This window comes from Crotalus tigris, unplaced genomic scaffold, assembly GCF_016545835.1.
Source record: "Crotalus tigris isolate CLP2741 ecotype Arizona unplaced genomic scaffold, ASM1654583v1 scf7180000024310.2302065, whole genome shotgun sequence".
NCBI classification, from domain to species: Eukaryota; Metazoa; Chordata; class Lepidosauria; order Squamata; family Viperidae; genus Crotalus; species Crotalus tigris.
In genome coordinates, this window is record NW_024100482.1 from 1,748,987 (window position 1) to 1,769,872 (window position 20,886).

Here is a 20,886-nt window from a genome sequence, read left to right on the forward strand (position 1 = left end):
AGAGGCAGCACTCAGAGCCCTCTCTGTGGGCACGTGCACTGTCGCCCCAGTCCTAGGCCTTCAGCTGGGTTTTATAAAAACTTTTCGCTTTAGGCCTCTGCCGCCGTGTACAAAAAAAAAAGGTTCAATCAATCAATTTCAATTTCTCGCAGGGAAAAAAAAACTTGCAAAGTGGGAATTGATTGATTGATTGAACTTTTTAGTCCCATGATCAGTCTGTCGTTACCACCACAGCCACGCCCAGCCAATGGGCCACACCCTCCCGGCACCCAACAATGCATAAGTGGTTTTGGGTTGCAGTTTGGGCACTCAATCTCTAAAAGGTTCGCCATCACTGACCTATACCATCTCAGACAGGTGAATGTCTAGTCTCTTCTTAAAAATCTCCAGTGATGGAGTGCCCACGGTTTCTGAAGGCAAGCTGTTCCACTGGTTGATTGTCCTCACTGTCAGGAAGTTTCTCTTTAATTCCAGGTTGCTTCTTTCTTTGATCAGTTTCCAACCATTGTTTCTTGTCCTGCCCTCTGGTGCCTTGGACAGTAGTTTGATGCCCTCTTCTTGTGGCAGCCCCTCAAATACTGGAATACTGCTATCATGTCTCCCCTATTTCTTCTTTTCTTTAGACTACTAGCCAAACCCAAGTCCCGTAGCCGTTCTTTGTATAAGTACCTTCTCCTTATTATATTTATTATTTTATTTTTTAATTCTGGTGACTGCTTTTATATTAATCCTTCTCCATGCTGCCAGTTTTGAATTTTACCATTTTATCATTAAAGCTGCATACATTAAATCACTTTTCATCACATGGAATTTAAATTCTTTCAATAGCCAATTGCTTGTGCTTAATGGTGAATTTTTGGATTGCACTACTAATTTGGGTTAAAAGCCACTGACACTATTGATACTTTTTTTGTAAGAGTAATTCTTCTGCCCTCTACTTTCTCACTAACCACTTGTGGATTCCAAATTACATTTCAGCAGTTACTCAAAGAAAGGACAGGTTTTCAAGGTGCTACAATGTCTATACTCTAATGTTGAGTCATAGACCTGTTTTCTATCTATTCCTCTGCCACAAACCCTCTGCATATATTACCAATCACAAATGTGACATTCCAAATTGAAATGTGCATCTACATGTTATATAATTAATATTTTTAAAATCTACTGCATTCTAAATCCAAAGTCATAATCCTAAACCATGCTGTGTTACTTACTGCACATATATTAGCATAATAAAAATGAATGATACATGAAACAAAGTGTAATTAGATTAATGCTACTTAGCAAAAGGTTGCTAAGGTTATTTATTAAGATGCATTGTAGCTGGAAGAGCTGCAGTGCATATCCTTTCTATTGTGTTCAGCAGTGAGCATTGTTGGAAAAAGCCAAGGTACCATATGAAATGGACCAGGAACCTGTTCTGGCATAAATGTTCCTATCAGTGTTCTTAAAAGGTGCTAACATGAAAGGCATGCAGAACAGATAAGCTGACGTAAACTAAAAATAACATTTGCGTAGATGTCCTTAAAAATAGTTTGGACCAGTGATTCATTGCCAGGCAGTTTTCATAACTTTAGTTAATATTATGTTGGAACAAATAGCATGCTTGCTATAACTTTCCAGATCAAAGCCACTGTTACTATGCATTATGACAGTTAATTATTATTAGATTTCCTTTGAAAGTATTACAACTGGTTTGAGGATTCTTCATACAGCAAATATTCCAAAATTACTTAAAAACATTTGTCTTGTAGACAGAATACATCAGCTGCCTGTTTTAGCTTCTAGCACTCAGCTGACCTTGATTGTACTTGGATGGAGAACCATCAGCCTCTTAGCTAGACTGGGAAGGGGAAAATACAGTGACAAACCATTTCCATAAGGCTGCCAAAAATATTGCATGAGTCAAGCTTGACTGGAGGGCATATTTACTTTTTAGTTGAGAAACCTGGTTGGATTAAAGGAGTTGTAAAATTAAAACACACCTGTTTGCTCTTTTCCATCCATAGAACAGGAACAATAGGCATATGATGAAGAATAGATATGGAGATAATTGTTGAAATAATTGTAAATTAACATTTTGCTGGGATAAATACAAATAGAAAATGGTATGTTTTGCAGGTTTGTAAACAAATGCCAACAGAAAGGATTTAGAATAGTTAATAGTTAAATATTTCCGCAAACCAGCATGTTTCAAATTTAGCAACTTTAAGATGTAAGGAGTATGCTGAGAGTTGAAGTTCACACAGCTTAAAATTGCCAAGCTCTAAAAACACTGACCTAAACTGTGGACAATAGGAAGATTTATCTATTGTGAAAAAGCATTTTGAAACACCTATTTCATATGATGGTTGTATTTAACTAATTATCATAGGCCTTCTTTTTTTCATTTTTTCCATTCCTATGTCTGCAAATACTTTAAATACTTGTTGATTTGAGCCACTTGAACATCCACGTTATAAAAAACATGATAAATACTGACAATAGGTGATCCACCCAATTCTGTATCCTATTTCTCTCTGATGCCTAAAATGATTTGCTTCAAATTATTTTAAAGAAGTCTCTGTTTACTTTGCACATCTACAAGAATTAGAATAAAGTATTCTCACAGCTGTCTAAGGAGGACGTTTGCAGACCTGTGAAGGTACCTAACATAAAAGCAATTATTTCAACAAATGCAATGTTAAAACATCAATAAGAGATAGGATTCTCCTCCAAATTTTGAATGCTACTGAAGACATTTTTAGGTTTGTTTGGTTTTCTTTCTTTTTTTAAAAAAATCATATATGTGTGAATTATGAGCTTAAAAGCTTATAAACATTATATAATTAATTCCACATTTGTAAAACTTTAACATTATGTCCAAGATTTTAAACTGAAAATTCAAAGGGGAAAAGCCAAAAATGGGCAGTATTCGATAAAAATTGGGGATAAGAATTATTTCTAAATATCTGCCCCCACTTCTTAAATTGGAAATGTAGAATAAATCAATAGCCATTGTATAATATCCAGTTAAAAACTTATCTGAACAAGGATTTTTAACCAAATCTACAGGAAAAACCTGAATAATTTACCCAACTTTTAGATTATCTCTCTTGTCAGATTAAAATGAATACAATGGTACCATATCCTCACTAAAAATGGAAATGGATTTTAAACGGCAGCAAACACATCCAACTGGAAACACAGTAGATATATAACAAATCAGAGGAACAACAATTACATTTTATTGTTCCCTCTTATTTCATCTTATTAGTTCATACAACATATGAACAATATATGATAGGACTAAAGCAGCATAAGGAAGATTGAGAATAATGTGTAGCTATACAAGACCATTTAAAATACTGTTTATAACTTCATATCCCAAGTTGCTCAAAGTTTTTTCTCATAACAACCCTGAGAGATGGCTTGGTTGAGGACAGTGACCAGATCAAATAGAATTTAATGGCTAAGCAGCATTGGTACACGAATCTCCAACTTTTAATTCCTCTCATTCTCCATACTGAAATGGCCTAAAAAGATTTTTCAGTTCACATAAGATGTTGATCCCCTACTCAGAAAATTAATACCTGATTTGTTTACAAGGGGAATTTACAAGTTATGGCAAAAAAGATGCACCATTTGATACTCTGACTTGTTAAAGATTACCTTTAGTTTAAATAATAATAGTGATGATGATGATGATGATGATGATAATAATAATAATTCAAGCTGACAACATCAAGCACACTGAAGTCAAGAAAAAGATTAGAGGTGAATACATCAAGAGAGTGAAGAAGATCTTAAAGTCCAAACTCAATGGAGGAAATACCATAAAGGCAATTCCAGTCATTAGGTACACAGCTGGAATAGTGGACTGGACTCAAGCAGAACTAAAAGCAGTGGATAGGAAGACCAGAAAAATAATGACAATGAATCATGCCCTTCATCCACGCAGTGACATTGATAGACTTTATCTACCAAGGCAAATAGGTGGGCGTGGAATGCTACAAGTACATCAGATGGTTGAAGAAGAAAAATGGCTTTGGAAGAATATCTGAAGAACAATGATGAAGATGCACTGAAATTAGTATATCAGGAAGGCTTACTGACTACTGGAGAGACCAAACTGGCCTACAAGAAAGACCAAATGAAGAACAGAATAGAGGCATGGGAAGACAAAGCACTACATGGCCAATACATTAAAAAAAATAGCTGGGAAAGCAGATATTAACAAGACCTGCAATGGCTAAGAGCAGGAAAATTGAAGAAAGAGACCGAGGGACTAATTCTGGCTGCACAAGACCAAGCCTTAAGGACAAATGCATATAAAGTCAAAATTGAGAAGACAGCAACAGACAGTAAGTGCCGCCTATGCAAAGAAGCTGAAGAAACAGTGGACCACTTGGTAAGCTGTTGCAAGAAGATTGCACAAACTGATTACAAGCAGCGGCATGACAAAGTAGCAACAATGGTGCATTGGAAGATCTGCAAAAAATATCATTTGCCTGTAAGCAAAAACTGGTGGGATCATAAAATAGAGAAAGTCATAGAAAATGATAAAATTAAACTGCTCTGGGACTTCAGAATTCAAACAGACAAGCACCTGCAACATAACACCCCAGACTTAACAATTGTCGATAAGAAAGACAAAAAAGTCTGGATAGTGGACGTGGCAGTGCCTGGAGATAGCAGAATAGAAGAGAAAGAACTGGAGAAGATAACAAAATACAAAGACCTACAAATAGAAATAGAAAGACTGTGGCAAAAGCAAGCAAGGGTAGTACCAATAGTAATAGGCTCCTTGGGTGCAATCCCAAAACAACTGGAGCACCACTTGAACACCATTGGCATTGACAAATTCGCCATTAGTCAATTGCAAAAGGCGGCCTTATTAGGAACTGCTTCCATCCTGCAACGATATCTGTAATACCATCAAACATCCACATCTGCCTATCCCATGTCCTGGGTAAGGACTCGATAGGTAGACAAAATGCCAAATCCAGTCTGAATATCTGGCTGACTGTGCGATGATCGATAATAATAATAATAATAATAATAATAATAATAATAATAATAATAATAATAATAATAATAATAATAATAAAGTTGGAAGGGACCTTGGAGGTCATCAAGCCCAACCTCCTGCTCAGGCAGGTAACCCTATACCATTTTGGACAAATGGCTGTCCATTCTCTTCTTAAAAACTTCCAGCGTTGGAGCATTCACCGCTTCTGGAGGCAGGTTGTTCCACTGGTTAATTGTTCTAACTGTCAGGAAGTTTCTCCTTAGTTCTAGGTTGCTTCTCTCCTTGATTAGTTTCCATCCGTTGCTTCTCATCCTGCCTTCCAGCGCTTTGGAGAATAGCTTGACTCCCTCTTCTTTGTGGCAGCCCCTGAGTCTCAGGTATAAACCTTGTGTAACAAAATTATTTAAGGTACATAGTTCAGAGTTGCTCTTACTTATCTGGTACTTGCCATATGATCCAAAATTCAGTATTCACAATTGGTAACCAATGGCTCTGTTGGCCAACTGATATGCTAGCAAAGAGTTCTGTTTAAGGTGTCTGGAGGGACCAGGCTGAAGAAGGCGCCCATAAGATGAACATAATTTAGGTTAATCCAATATGGCCGTAACATTTGTTACTCAGTTTCCCTCCTGTTTCTTATCTTCCTTCATCTCTGATATGCTCTTCCGATAGACAATGGGGGCAAGGAATCCAAAGCCCAATTCTATTTGTTAAATAACTAAAATCCCCTTGTCTGGCTCTTTTTGTATCCTTGCCGGTCTTTCTGAATCTCTTCCTCTGGATTTGCCACCTCACTTTCTTTGGATTCCTGGGATAGTGCTGCAGTTGCCAAAGAATGTTTTAGACAAAAGGAGAGTCATGTTATGTAACACTGATAATAGTTTGCTGGAATAATTTTATTCCAGCCCAAAGGTAGTTATTAAAATATCAGTAACACAGCTGGAGAAGTAACCCAGTTCACTGTAACTGAATAACATATGCTGATAAATGCAGCAGAATTCTCTGTTTAGCTCCTTCACCCTTGAAGAGGTTTAGAGACCTTTCTGTCTTTTTGTTGAATGGCTGTTAAGTCAGTGTCCAAATGCCAGTCTATTGAGTCTATATTCTAGTCTAGAGTGGGTAGAAGAGCATCAGAGGTGGCTTCCTAAAACAAATGATATAAACGAAAAGGGAGGGAAAGCTTGAGGAACATTGCTTCTGGAATTCGTTCCAACCTCATTACTGGCACGGGCCATAGGAAGCACCTCTGTTTGTGCAGGTTGCATCAGAATAAGAGGTTTCTGGGATTTCTTCATGTCTGCATTTGTTGATGTGTATGTGTGTTCTGGAAAGAACAGGACGGACTCCATATGGTGTACTTTAGTTCAGGAGGGGGGAGGGGAGCTCAGAATGGGAAAGTGACTAACATTTATGATATGTTACTAACATAAGATGTTGCCCAATTGCTTCTCCTGTGGAGATACATTCTGGGAGACATAGTGGTTTTTTTCCCCCTTCTATTCCCAGATACAGTCTATTTTTGAATTAGATTTTTCTTTGGCCAGCTTCTCCCCCTAAGCCAAATCTGATTCTGCTATAACAGATTTGGGAAATTTTTTTCTTTATAAATGGATACATAGATAGGCAGAGGTTCAGTCTCCCTAAGTAATTTCCATTGGATTAGAAAGAATGGAAGGAATTCAAAAGTCATTCTTAGCTTAATAATATTTTGATGTTTGTTTCGGTGGCTAAGTCACCAGGCTAGAAACCTGGAGACTGTTTAGCTCTGCCATAGGTATGTAATCTAGCTGGGTGACTTTGAACCAGTGTTTCATAAAACTGTATTTGTCCTTTTGATTTTATCTAAACCTTTCATTTTCTAACAAGTTTTTTTTTTGTCTTATGACCCAATAACCATTTTTGCCTCTCCTTATTTCTCTTTTCTTTTTAAAAATAAATAGCAGCACCATGTCATTCCTTGTTAAGTAGTTTCCTGTTTCCCTAACATGATTTCTGAAATATTAAACATACTGCTTATTTCTAAACTAAAGCTGCTATGATTGGATTAGATTCTATTCCATACCACACCAGAAAATGTTCACTTATGGCACTATAACCATTTAATGCAAACCTAGAAGGCAGATGAACTGAGAAGGAGAAAATACAATTGCACAGTTGCACATGGAGTAAGAGAACAAGGAACTAGAGGAAATTAGAGGTAAAGAAAGTAAAGAAAGATCAAGACAAATAATCATTTCTCTCGTTCTGCACTAATCAGGCCACACCTAGAACATAGGAAAGGCAGTGACAAACTGCAGTGTGTCCAGAGACCGTCCAAGATGATTAGGAGTCAGGAAGGAAAAACAAGAAGAAAAAGCTTGCCAGGATTGGTTAGAAGCATTGAATATTCTGAACCAGAACAAGAGAAAATTGGAAAGAGACATGACATGTCTTCAAATAACTGAAGGATTGACAGGGAGAACATAGGGCAGAGTTGTTCAGAATCATTCTAGAACAGTGTTTCTCAACCTTGATAATTTTAAGGAATGTGGACTTCAACTCCCAGAATTCCACAGCCAGCATTGCTGGCTGTGGAATTCTGGGAGTTGAAGTTCACATGCCTTAAAATTGTCAAGGTTGAGAAACACTGTTCTAGAAGTTAGAACTAGAATTAATGGTGTTAAGTTAAAGTAGATTTTGGTTAGGCAACAGGAAACATATCCTAACAATAAGATCTGTTTAAAATGGAACAGACTGCCTTGGAAAGCAGAAGACTCACCTTCACTGGAGGAATTTAAACAGACTAGATGAATATCTCTCAGGGATGCTATAGGAGTGAATTCATGCAAGGGCTGAATTAAATGATCTTCAAGATTTTTTCCAAACTTTCATTCTGTGATTCCATTATTATCATGCATGGTATTCCACTATTTACATGATACCTTTGGCTCTGTCATTATGGTTAGAGCTAGGAAATCGGGAGTGGTCATTCCTTGGGCTCTGGTAGGAATTTCCTATTATTTCTTTTAATGGCTTTAGCCTTGGCTTAGAGTGGAATGGGACACCCTTTGATAGCCAACCAATGAATGCAAGGTGATACAGTATTGTGTGTATTGAATTCTTAATTGGGTGAAACAACGTGCAAAGCAGACAGGTTGGGTTTTGCAGGATCCAATCTGGATCAACTACCGGAGCCTAGAGGGAGGTTCCCTAAGGATGGGCTCCAACGCACATCCGAAAACTCAAGATGACTAAACCTCATTGTCCCGGTGACTGACCCAGATTGGCTCCTGCAACATTATCCTGGGACACGTATGTTCACCTTCATTCGTGAGATTAAGTTTTGTTGTTTCTTTTTTAAAAAAAATTAAATTGGTTCTTGTCTTTCGTTTCTATGTTTCATTTTTTTTCTGTTATTCAGGCTACAGTACAATTCTGTTGTGCTTCCTCTTTGGAATGGCAGAGAACCCTGCCTCTAAAGTACTTCAGGAATTATGTTGGCAATTTTTAGCCTCCATTTTTTGTCTCTGTGTTTTCTCAAATGGGATCTACAAGGGGTATCTCGGTGAGGTGTACTGTTCACTCTTGATCATTATGAAACAAATGGGTTAGCTGTGGGAATTCTATGATCATAAAACATCTTCATGGGAAAGTATTTATTATAAAAGATGCAGGGAAAAAGATCCAATCAGAAACCTTTTTGAAGCTTTCCATCTCCATAGTTCTTTCTATTAATAACAATTCTGCTTTTAATGCATATATTACAATAGTATTTTGCACTGTGTATTAACAAGAGTGTTGCCACATTATTGTTAGAAATGTTTAAACAACATTTAAAGTTAACGATGGAATTTGATCCATTTACACCAATATTCAACAAGATATATTCTTTTTTGGTGATTCATTGTTGTGATTGTCACTATCACCATCATCCCTTCTTGATAGTATATCTAAAGACATTCAGTTAATGTACTTAATGAAGCCATCACTAATGTGAAATACTTTTTTCCCTTCCTGTCTTTTTAAAGCTGGCCTTTGCCGGAGTTTAATCCAAGTCAGATACGACTAATTGTGTACCAAGACTGTGAAAGAAGAGGGCGAAATGTTTTATTTGATTCCAATGCCAAGAGAAGAACAGAAGATGTGCCAATCTCGGTGAGCAACCTAATTAATTAAAACCTAATATACACTTTGCACACTGTTTTTCAAATATTACATGTGCTTAATCCATATAGGCTTTAATATCTGATTCTTTGCACTGTATAACTGCACTTCTAAGGTAAATGTTTGTTATTGCTATGTTTAAAAATGAATGTATCCACCCATTAGGAATATATAAAACTCACTAAATTGTTCCTGGAATGGCTTTGTGTGGAGGAAGTTTGTCATGGTCTGGACTGGGAATACAATATGCCAAGACTTCACTTAACATTCATTCTTGAATCTGCAAGCTTTGCACAATCTCACAACATACTACCATTTCAGTGATTGTTCTAAATTGGCATGAAGGGCTAATGCTCTAAGGCAGGGGTGTCAAACTCACAACGTCACATGACGTGTTGTGACATATCGCGACTTTTTTTCCATTGCCGGCAGTGGGGTGGGCGTGGTTTCAGCATAACACATCTGGCCCATGGGCCGGCAGTTTGACACCACTGCTCTAAGGGTGAGGTATTATCTCTCTTGAATACAGTTTGACTCCAGATAATTATTCTGTACTTCAATGTAATTTGCTTGGCAACAGTTCAGAGTACTTCAGTGTACAGTACTTCAGTGTAATTTGCTTGGCAACAGTTCAGAGGTGATTTGTGACTGTTTTCTTCTAGGGTAGTTCGTTTTTTGACAATGTAGTCTAAAACTCTGCTATTTCCTTGTGATCTCTCATCCTAGTACTAATCAAGTCCAATTCTGCTTAGCTGTTTTGAGATCAGCAAATGTCAGTTGGTGCTGCTGCCTGTAATGCTCCTTGACTTTAATGGCTTAACTGTAATTCTACTCTCCTCCTTTTAATCTACTCTTTTATTGGTTCCTAGATTCCTTTTTGCTTAACATCAAGGTTTTCCCCCGTCATCACCACCACCACTTTCAAATAAAAAATAAATCAAAAGTACTATAAAAATTTTGAGGGCATACTCTACTAACTGCTAATCCTAAATCTTGGTGATAATTGTTTGGCTATAACAGATTGAAGAAATACAGGTTGTTGATTATATTTCTTTAAGCCGCAATGCCAAATTCTTAAAATAAAGACTATTGTATGCACAAAAATGGAAGGACATTTCGATTCCCACTATGGATGAATGGCTACAGAAGCTGATGGAGTTGGAAGAGATGGCTAAATTGAAAGTTTTGATTAAAGAAAATAACATAAGTATTTTCATTTTGACATGGAGACCGTTTCTGGATTTTGTGCTTAAGTTGGAAAAAAATGAAACTTTGGTTTGGGGTTTTACTGATTAGATAGATTTGTTGTTATAGAAATGGCTAGTTCAGTGGTGGCGAACCTATGGCACAGGTGCCAGAGGCGGCACTCGGAGCTCTCTCTGTGGGCACCCGTGCCGTTGCCCCAGCCTTGCCTCCTCCCCTGCGACCCCCTCCTCTCCAGCAGCCCCCCTGAAGGAGAGTTGCCTGAATGTGGCGCACGCGGAGCAGCACAGCCAAGGACATGGCAGCCAGGCAGCATAGACAAGACTCTGCCCTCATACCCCATCATGCAGCTGATGCTGCAGGGCCTGGGCAGAGGGTGTGGCCGCCACAGCGCTGTTGGACTGCCTGGGTGATCTGCGGCGGGCCCTGGAGGCAGTGAGTGGTCCTGTGGGTAGGCAGGGCGGGGCTGGGGGCAGAGTGGGGGCAGGGCAGGGGGGTGGAGAGGGGCTGGGGCCAGTTTTGGGGCACTCTGTCTCTAAAAGGTTTGCCATCACTGGGCTGGTTTATACTACTTTGGAAAAGTAAAAGGTGGAGGTTTGATGTTAATGCTTTATTTTACTACAATAGAGGAAGTCAGTCTTTCTTTTCTTTTTCCCTTCTCCTCCTCACTTCTTTTTCCCTTTTCCCTCCCCACTGGGTCCTACTATTTGTTTTTGTGTTTTTGTATTTTATTTTATAATCCAATAAAATGTTATAAATTTGAAAAAAAAATGAAGAATCTATATTTGCATCTATATCAATTTTTTAAAACAAAAATAAGCCAATAAGTGACCACCAAAGTTGAATTGTCTGCTGGTAGGAAGTAGAAATATTCTGATTACATATCTCAACTAAGTGGCAAATATCTCCTAGCCTTCGCTTGATAACATATACTGAGTTCCATCAGCATCCCACAGCACTTTTGCCCTTTGAAATAACACAATGTGTGGGGCAAATGTTTTCTTGCTGTGAAAAGATCATCTGTTAACTGAATTTTAGAATTTCATGCCTTTGCTTTTTGACCCCCACATACTCAGTGATTTATATTGCCTTTTTAAAGAGAGTTTGCTGCATTTGGTATTAAACACAGCTATGTTTGGAATTGTTCATCAGTAATAAGAAGAGATTTTTGGAGCACAGTTTAATGTCTTTCCCCATTCAACAAAGCATTGCCCTCTTCTTAACTCCTACTAGGCTGAAATGTCTTGCTTGGTGGGACATGTTATCATATAAGAAAGCCCACCTTAGCTATGACAAAGCAAGAGAAAATACTTCAGTGTATGGGCATTTAAAACCAGTTCTGATAAAAAGAACACTTCCATGCCAGAGAAACCATGTGATGTACTTCTTAAATTTTTGACTCATGCCAAAAGTGGTTCACTGTAAATTAAATTTTAAAAGGTGATTTATGACCACAGATGTTTACATAATTCAGATCTTTTCCAGAGTCACCACTCCTGTTCCAGTTTTGAGAGTCAAAATAGAAACAGTGCCATTGGATGCTTGTGCATGACATATCAGTACTGAGTATATTAGTACTGAACATATGTGGATTGAACTTTAGTTTGCTTAGTATTTGCTTCTAAGTAAAATCTGCAAGGTCCAAGTCACACTGTTCCAGACTGGGAATGAGTGCTACGCATCTCAGAAAGTTTTGAGGATCAGCCATAGAGATCAGTTCTGTGTCCTTTATTCCTCAACATTTTCATGTACGATTTCTATAATAAGGTAGAAGGAAATGTTATCAGATCTGTAGATGATACAAAGTTGGATGGGTTAGCTAGACTGAAATAAGATTCAAAGTGACTTTGATAGGTTTTGTTTTGATTTAGAGGTGCCTAACTGTGTTGAAAATTTTGCTGAAGAACAAACCAAAATGTAACAAATATGAAGTTTTTCTCTTATTAAACAAAATTTAAGAGTAGAGATGTAAGATGACAGAAACGTAGCTTTAATAGTACTTGTAAGAAATATCTTGGAATAGCAATTGATTGCAAATTCTGCATGAGCCAGAAATCTGACATGATTACAGAGAAATGTTATATTAGAGTGTATCAGCAGAAATACAACTTTCATATCACAGGAGGTAACTGTCCCCTTCTGTTCTGCTATGGCCAGACCTTAAGTACAGTGCCCAGATTTGGGCAAAACACTTCAAGAAGGCTTCAGAGAAATTGGATCAACTTCTGAGAAAGGCGACAAAGTATTTTGGAAATGACTGAAAGTTGTTCTTGTGTGTCTGTGTATGTTTTAAATGTTTAAAAGTTTTAAATATTAGAATAAAGTAGAATTATAGCCTGGAGAATTATCAGAACTAGTATTTTGGAAATGACTGAAAGTTGTTCTTGTGTGTCTGTGTATGTTTTAAATGTTTAAAAGTTTTAAATATTAGAATAAAGTAGAATTATAGCCTGGAGAATTATCAGAAGGCCAAAAACATGACATTTGCCAAAAGGCCTAAAGACCACTCCCGGAGGACAGATAGCCACAAGATTAGCAGGTCTCCTATTTCAAATATCTGGAAGTCTTCCTTCTGCGAACAGCAGGAAACTCATGGGGACTATGTTGCTGTTGCTGAAAATGCACAGAGGAGTTCCTCGGCCATCCTTAAGAGAAAAGATGACCTCTATATTCCTGCAGCACTCTCCTTGCCCAGCTAACTATGAGGGATGGTTTACGATCCACAGGGAAAAAGACAGTAGGAATTAGACTCTCATCTTTGGGCTTTCTTTAGGTCTTCTTCTTAGTATGGGATATGACCAAGCCAAAATACTCTGTAAATAGTATGCACCACACACAGAGCACCAACTGGAACTAACGAGGTCCCTTTATTTGCCTTTATTGCCAATGAATGCAACAAGTATCTGCCCTTCTATAGCATTTTGAAATAATCTTGAGGTACCTAACCACCGGAGGGCTGATTCAGAAAGATTCCCCTACCTCAGTGTTTCCCAAACTTGACAATTTTAAGGCATGTGGACTTCAACACCCAGAATTCCACAGCCAGCGTTGCTGGCTGTGGAATTCTGGGAGTTGAAGTCCTCATGCCTTAAAATTGTCAAGTTTGGGAAACACTGCCCTACCTGGAGATAATGCTGCTATGATTCTGGACATGCAGAGACAACAGATCATGCACCTCTCCAGTGCAGAGACATTTGTACTAGCCTCATCTCACCTTACTGCATAAATACCCTGGACACACATGACAATTTTGTAGCTCGCTGCTACTCTCAGATTCTAACCTTGCTACAAAATATAATTTTGCCAGGTTCTGTACAACAGCATTTAAAATCTATCACAAAATGACCTGTACCATAAACCAATCTTAACAAACATCTAGCTTATCATTTTAGAGTGCTCTGTATTGCTATAGATCTAGTCTGCTCCATAGTAAACTTTTATGTTCTCCTATATCTGTCTAATGCTCCTATCTCTCCTTTTAGATTTCTTTTAAATTTGGGTATGTGTTTGTGTGTTTGTTTTATTTTTTATTTTTGCTTTTTATAATTATTAATTTTAAACTTTGATGATTTTTTTATGCTTTTTAATTGAGTTCACCCCATCCTCCTTATGCTATTCCTTGATCATAATAAATGTTCGATTTGATAAGTAGAGAGCAACCTCCAGTTTTATCCAGAGGAAGACCAATCAAGGATATGCCATGTGTACTTACCTTGCTTATTTATTTTTAGTTGGTTGGTAAAAGTCCAGCATTTCCATGCCAACACTGATTCACAACAACATATGAGTAGGAAGTATAAAATCATAACCAAAAGGGGGAAAAAATTGAAGTGAAAAGAAACAAAGAACTATGGACTATATCATATGATACTACAATAAATCTCCTGTCACGAGCAGATGATGGTTTCAAAAGTTCATCTAAAAATGCTTCCAAAACAGTAGAGTCCAAAAGGCAAACCTCACAAGACTTCCTTATTCTATAGCACTAGATCATTGGGCTTTCCTTCAAGGAGTGTAACACAGTGCCTCTGTTTTCAAGTCACAGCGAAAGGAGGAAAGCAAGAATGTCACTCTGTTCCTATACTAGACTAACTGGGGAATGTCCTAATGAATTACATACACTTCTGAGAAGAAGGTTACAGCCCTGAAAAGTATAACATCTTCAATGGAATGTTCTCCATGTTTAATCGCTTTGCCTGTGGTGGGCTGGATTTGTGTCCACTTAATTTCACTGTGATCCTGACATTATTATTTTTATTATCTCATAATTGCCTTGTAGTAGAGGTGAGAGTATAAATAAGTCTGTCTCCTCCTGTTACCTGCATTCCATGTGATTTCTCTTGGACACAAAGAAGTGTTCAGCCTTCAAAGTTAAGAGGACCTGAGTTTGAGGGAGTTGATGTGTATTCATGTCACATTTATGCAACCAGCACATTCCTGCCATGAATTCCACTCTGCTAAAAAACTCAAATCTTTGTAATCACTGTAATTAATGAGTGAATAATTGGAGAAATTCTGCAGTGAGGGTAACAAAAATTGCGATTTTGATCATACAATATTTTCATGAAAGCCAATTCTGAAAATGTGTATTTTTAAGGTTTTAAATGACATGTAATTGTTTTTTGTGAACTATTTAGCATTTGTGCCACACTTTAATTAATTGTACAAGTGCTAAGGTTGTTGGGAATATGTTGCATTCTGAACAGAAATTCAACATATGCATGAAAGATGCATACATTTGTAATTTTAAAGAGAAATACTATACAGATGTATTCAACATGTATGCCAAATATTGTAATGTTTATATAGATGGAAGAAAAACATTGTAAAAACCTTGACTTACTGTTTTTTGTGCAGGTGCATGCTTGAACAATGTTCCATTTGAAAAATTCTCATGCATTCTCCCTCTCTCCCTTATAAAAATATCAAACTCTGCCTTTTTAAAATGTGAGTTTATGTGAAAATAGTCCATTGTTTTCTAATGGACTGAGAAATACTGCATGACAACTTGTTTACAAGGGTTTTTTTTTTTTTACTTGTTCCATCAACACCAGAATTGTTGCATAGTGTGTATAAGTGCATGTACCACATTTTTGGTGAGTGTGAGCAACAGTATATTGCTTACAAAGTTGTTTCCAGTTTAGAATTACTACCTTGCATAAAATACTGTGAATGTGTCTGGGGTAAAACTTGGCTTGGATGAGCCTGTGGTACTTTGGTCAAAATATTCCAAAGTTGACCAGCTCAACCACTGTCATTAACATGAAATGTTGCATGTGGCATGGATATGATTAAGGCTGGAAACCAAGTCTGCATCTATTCTGTGTTATTCAAAATGTGACATGAAATCCTTGATTAGCTAAAGCTTTGTTGGGCAGCAGAGGTCCATGGGTCCAATCTAGCAATGACCATGGCATACAGAATATGAGCTTGGGAATTTCTGTTTTTCATCATTCAAGTGTCTTGATTATGAAGGAGATACCTATGCCTTGCCTTGCCTTGCCATTGCTTTCTTATAATTAAACAGTGTAAAAACTCCCTGATATCCATGTGCTTCTTGACAGTTCACCCATACAGAAAGAGGGATATTTTAAAAATTGTGATTTAAAAGAGACATTCCAGAATTGGTGCATGGAGTTATATGAAACTTTAGTTAGTCCTCTTTGAATGAGGCAGTCACAGGGACCAGAAATTTAGTCTTCCAAACTTTTGGACTTGTGCTTGGAGCCCATCCTCAGGGAACCTCTCTTATGTGCATATGAGAGCCACTTATATCTTTGTTTAGGAGCAGAAATTCCAGTTTCCTTTATATGTAGTATTCAGTCATTAATCTCCTTATAATTTTGGAAACATAACTTGATCTGTGCTTGAAACAGCAAACAGCCAGTTCCTTTGTTGCATCATCTCTGGCAATTTGTTGTGTCGTGTATTTAATTGATATTCAGAATTGAAAACCTTGCAAAGGAAAAAAAAAAGGACACCTCAGATATTTGATACAGGTGTCCAATGAGTTGATTTTGAGCATATGCTTGGTTCTAAATTTGCATGTTCTAAAATTTGTCTGGGTTCCACATTTTCAGTATGATTAGCTATCTGGCAAGCTGCTGACAGTTGGCATCCAAAAGATGGTGACCATTTGACCTCTCTTCATGTATGGGGATTCTGAAGTTCATCTCATTCAACTGTAAAGGCCAAGGATATAACATTTCCTAGTATTTTTGGTCAAGAAAGGTGCATTCAAGATACAGTGCTCAGGGAGAGCTTTGTAGAAAAGTAATATCTAGGAGAACTTTTTTTTAAAGACAGTTCATATATTATATACTGCAAATTTGCTAGGTTAAGGTTGGAAATGTATGATTTGGGAAATATATTCTGTCATTCCAGGTTAAGTACTTTTCCCTTTTTATATTGAAATATGCCTGCTTGCAACCAAGCATGATTAATCAAACCTTCAACATCAGCTGAATGCTACAGTGTGACTTGCCTGAACAAAAATGCTGTAACTCTTAGATTCAGTGTGGTTTTATCACATGATGCAGAGCCTGGTCCAAGACGCTGTTGTTTGTCAGAGATAAAATGCAATTCTAGTTCATGGGTTCCTAGTGAAATCATATGATAGCTTTTCACATGTTTTTAGCTATTGCATGCCAAAAAAACTGAAGCCAGTAGCAATTCTAACAGTGCACGAGTTCAGCTTTGTCCTTTTAATCATCAGCCTGTCATAATAAGAGGTTGTTCTTGGAAGAAGTAGTGCAATCTTAAGTTCCAGCTCTGGGGAAAAAAAAAAAGGACTGGCCTTGAATCAGCTGGGTCTGCATTTCTGAAACTATAGGACTAAATTCCCCAGTGGTGTTTAGCTTTGCCTCCAATTAAAGAATGAGAAAAGTGTTGTAAGAAGATAGCCCTGAAAGTGGTAGAAATTAGAAGGGTGAATTTTGAATAATGGCTTATGTTTCCTTCATAACATCAGTGTCTGTTTCTCTCTGTAATAATACTGTAGTTCAGTGTTTCCCAAACTTGACAATTTTAAGGCATGAGGACTTCAACTCCCAGAATTCCACAGCCAGCAACGCTGGCTGTGGAATTCTGGGAGTTGAAGTCCACATGCCTTAAAATTGTCAAGTTTGGGAAACACTGCTGTAGTTCACGGCTTTAAACAGCTGGCCTTGGTAATTTCCAGTTCTCAACTGAATTTGACAGCAGAAAGGCTGAAAAGGCTTCTTCCTGATCTTCTCTGATACAGATGTTCAGATTGTTCCACCTGTGTTTCAGTAGCAACTTCTTGGGGAACTAAAATCCATACATTTAAAAAAAATACATATTGATTTATTCCCTCCCACCCCAATAAAGTTTTCCTTTGCAAATGTTATTATCAGGAGAACAATCTGTGATTAATAACTGCACTTCCACTGTTTTAAATACAGTCCAAATATTTGTGAATCATTTTAATTAAAGACTGTTTAAAAAAAAATCAACCTCTAATCCCAAACTTTGTGGCAATGTCAGATCTCTCAAGAATAAAAGCTCATTTTTTTAAATGTCTGGTTAGGAATTGGTTTTCTCATGTTTCTATATAGCTTCTCCATTTCAAGGAATAGAGAAGCCTGCGTATCATCTTTCTGGCTGGTATCATTTACTGTCTTAAAAACAGCTGACTTGAATTTAGGGACAAGCTGAGATACTTGCTGGTTGAAAAGAAAGACAATATGGTAGTTAAATTTCACTTCAGCACCTGCAGTGGATCATCCCACTGAGACTGGCTTGTGGGGCTGAATGACAACCTGTAGTTCTTCATTGCTACCTTCTGCCTGTTCACCATCTGTTTGCTTAATGCTGGAGCTTTTTCCACCAAAAGCTAAGGATTAATTGACAGCACGCAGGTAGTCCATATTTAGTGACCATAGTTGGCCTTGCAACCCAGTTGTTAAGCAGTCACTAAGTGAAACCACAACTTTGCTTTTGATCTTACTTCACTTTCTTTGCTTTACAGACCTGTGAAGTCATAAATGTGAAGATTGGTCATAAATAGCTAAATGAGAACTACCTGTAGATAGAGTTTGCATTATATTATGGGATCTTTGCTTTGCCTCCCCATCTCTTAAACCAAGCTTATTAACTTAATTGGAGGGCTAAGATCCTTGTGTGGCTTTGAATGTTAAGTTGGGGAATGCGTTCAAGAAAATCAGGATAAAATAATCAATACTAAATTTGGTACAATGTGGTTATTTCCTGTGTTTAAGCATCATTGCTCTTCTTTCATTTTAAAAAATTACAATTTGGTGGGAAAGCTCTTGGAGAAGACAGTGAATATTTGGGGGAATGGGGATAGGTTCCACCTTTAAATTATAACAGAATACACAGAGAACATTCACTTGGTGGCTATAATTGTTGTTATTATAAAAAAGCTATTTTATGCCAGAGACAAATGGGAAGATAACTGTGACATCAACTTGAAAAGACATGCTTGCAAATTGCTCTCTACTGCCATATTTGTTGTCAGTGTAATGGCAGCACTGAATTATGTTTGTAGACTATATTTAAAATAAATAGATCAAAAAGTGTCATTGAGTACAGTATCTATGAGATCAGGTAGAACAGGATTTCCCATACTGGAAGGTGTACCTCTCTTGGGGAGATGTAGACAGAATCAAGGGAAGAATGTTTTAGTTATACTGTTGCAATAAAACCACTTTGTCAAAGTTTTGTTGGATTGTTTTTGTTGTTCAGTTTTATTTATTTTGGTGTTTGAATTTTTAGGAAAGGTGTGTACATTAGGATTACAGTAAAAAGAGGTGTGATGCCAAAAGTTTAGGAACCCGTGATATAGAATGAATTAATATTGTTTTTCCTTTAAGTTAGTCTACTTTTAAAACCAGAAAATGCCAGAATGCATACAGTACATTTGATTTAATTTAGAAGATGTACTTTGGAATATTCTAGAATGTACTGTACTACAATTTCAATAGCTATTGGCAACTCATTTAAATTAGATGTGTATGTTTTTAAAGACACCCTGGGAAAAGATGTAGCTGTTTTAATGAGTTCCAATAGATACTAAATTTGTCTTCCTGTACATATTCAAAACTGAATTTGAAGTATTCCTCAGATGTAATGTGTTGCTTTCAAATAGTGTTTCAATAATAAAATAATGGAGAAAAATCACAAATACAAAACCTGCAAATAGAGGTAAAATAACTATAGCAAATGAAAGTAAAAATAATATGAATAGTAATAGGCACTTTGGGTGCAATCCAACATTTGTAACACCACTTGAATGCAATCAGGATTGATAAAATGAATATCAGTCAATTGCAAAAAGCAGCTTTATTTGCAACAGGTTACATCCTGCAACAATACCTTTAATACCTTCAAACAACATTTACTTATTCCAGGTCCTTGGGAAGAACTTGATAGATGGATAATAATGCCAAATTCAGTTTAAACATCTGGCTGACTGTGTGATGAACCATAATAATGTATTAAACGTGTATGTTGCCTGACTCTCAATGACTTTGAGTGGCTCACAGCAATTAAAAAGTTACAATAAATAAATAAAAGATAAAAATAAAACATAGCAAGTGCAATGAAGCAAAGATCTCATTGTTCCTTGCCAAACACCAGGGTGAAGAGTCAGGTCATTCTTAATTAAAGAAGTCATTTAAAATTATTTTAAATAACAGCATAATGGAGGCTATCTGGGTCTTGGGAGGAACCTTCTTCAAGAGGGCAGGCACCGCTAGAGAGAAGATGCATTTCTTTACTTTAAACAAGTAAAACCTACTGAATGCTCATCTTAGTTAATGTTCTCCTCTATTTCTTTAACATTGAAATGCTTTTGTTAATATGAAATTTCCTGGTTATCACTGTATGTGGGAGGAATTCCTTAAATTAAACAATGGTCTGGAGATTGCTAAGTATAATGTGGCAATTGCATCTTTTTCTCCATCAGAAGCTCTGCAGTGATGCACCAGTGAAAGTTTTTGGAAAATGTTGCCAGCTCAAGCCTGGAGGAGATAGTTCATCTTCTTTGGACAGTTCAATCAATTCCTCCTCTTCTTCTACTGAAACAAAAGAACACTGTCCAAAATTTCAGGTGAGAGTCCTTTAAGTTGTGCTAAAAGCATCACTTGTTAGAAGTGGCTGGGGCAGAGAGTTCCAAGCCAAGAAGAACTTTTTTGGTGATTGTCCAATAGAAGAGATGGTTGATTATCATCTGAGTCTGCAATAAGACAATTACCTGTAGAAACAGAATTTGCACAGTATGCAAATAAAACATGTAGACATTTACAAAACTTGAACTTGCTGTTATACTAATGATCACAAAAGTAGCAACAAACACCTATATTTTAGTCTACTGCAAGACAGATTTTTAGCTATTTTTCTATGAAAGGCAAAAAATAGATGAATAAATTTATAATAATTTATATTGGCTACTACATATTAATATCTCTGCCATTGGTTCATCCCATGACTGTTCTATACAGTGAGAAATGCCTATTCATGTACATGTGAAAAAAAGACCTATTATC

The 20,886-nt window shown here is 37.0% G+C and overlaps 1 protein-coding gene across 4 annotated transcripts in view; it reads left to right on the forward strand.

The window, feature by feature from the left end:
• FNIP1 (folliculin interacting protein 1) overlaps positions 1–20,886 on the forward strand; it is a 111,400-nt gene that overhangs the window by 41,693 nt on the left and 48,821 nt on the right. For 3 of the 4 annotated variants that reach the window (XM_039324959.1, XM_039324961.1, XM_039324960.1), the window contains exons 2-3: positions 9,019–9,145; positions 20,307–20,450. In XM_039324959.1, the coding sequence (XP_039180893.1) occupies positions 9,019–9,145; positions 20,307–20,450 (271 nt within the window). Of the gene's footprint in view, positions 1–9,018; positions 9,146–20,306; positions 20,451–20,886 lie in introns of those variants that run through there. The other variant, XM_039324962.1, reaches the window with a different exon arrangement.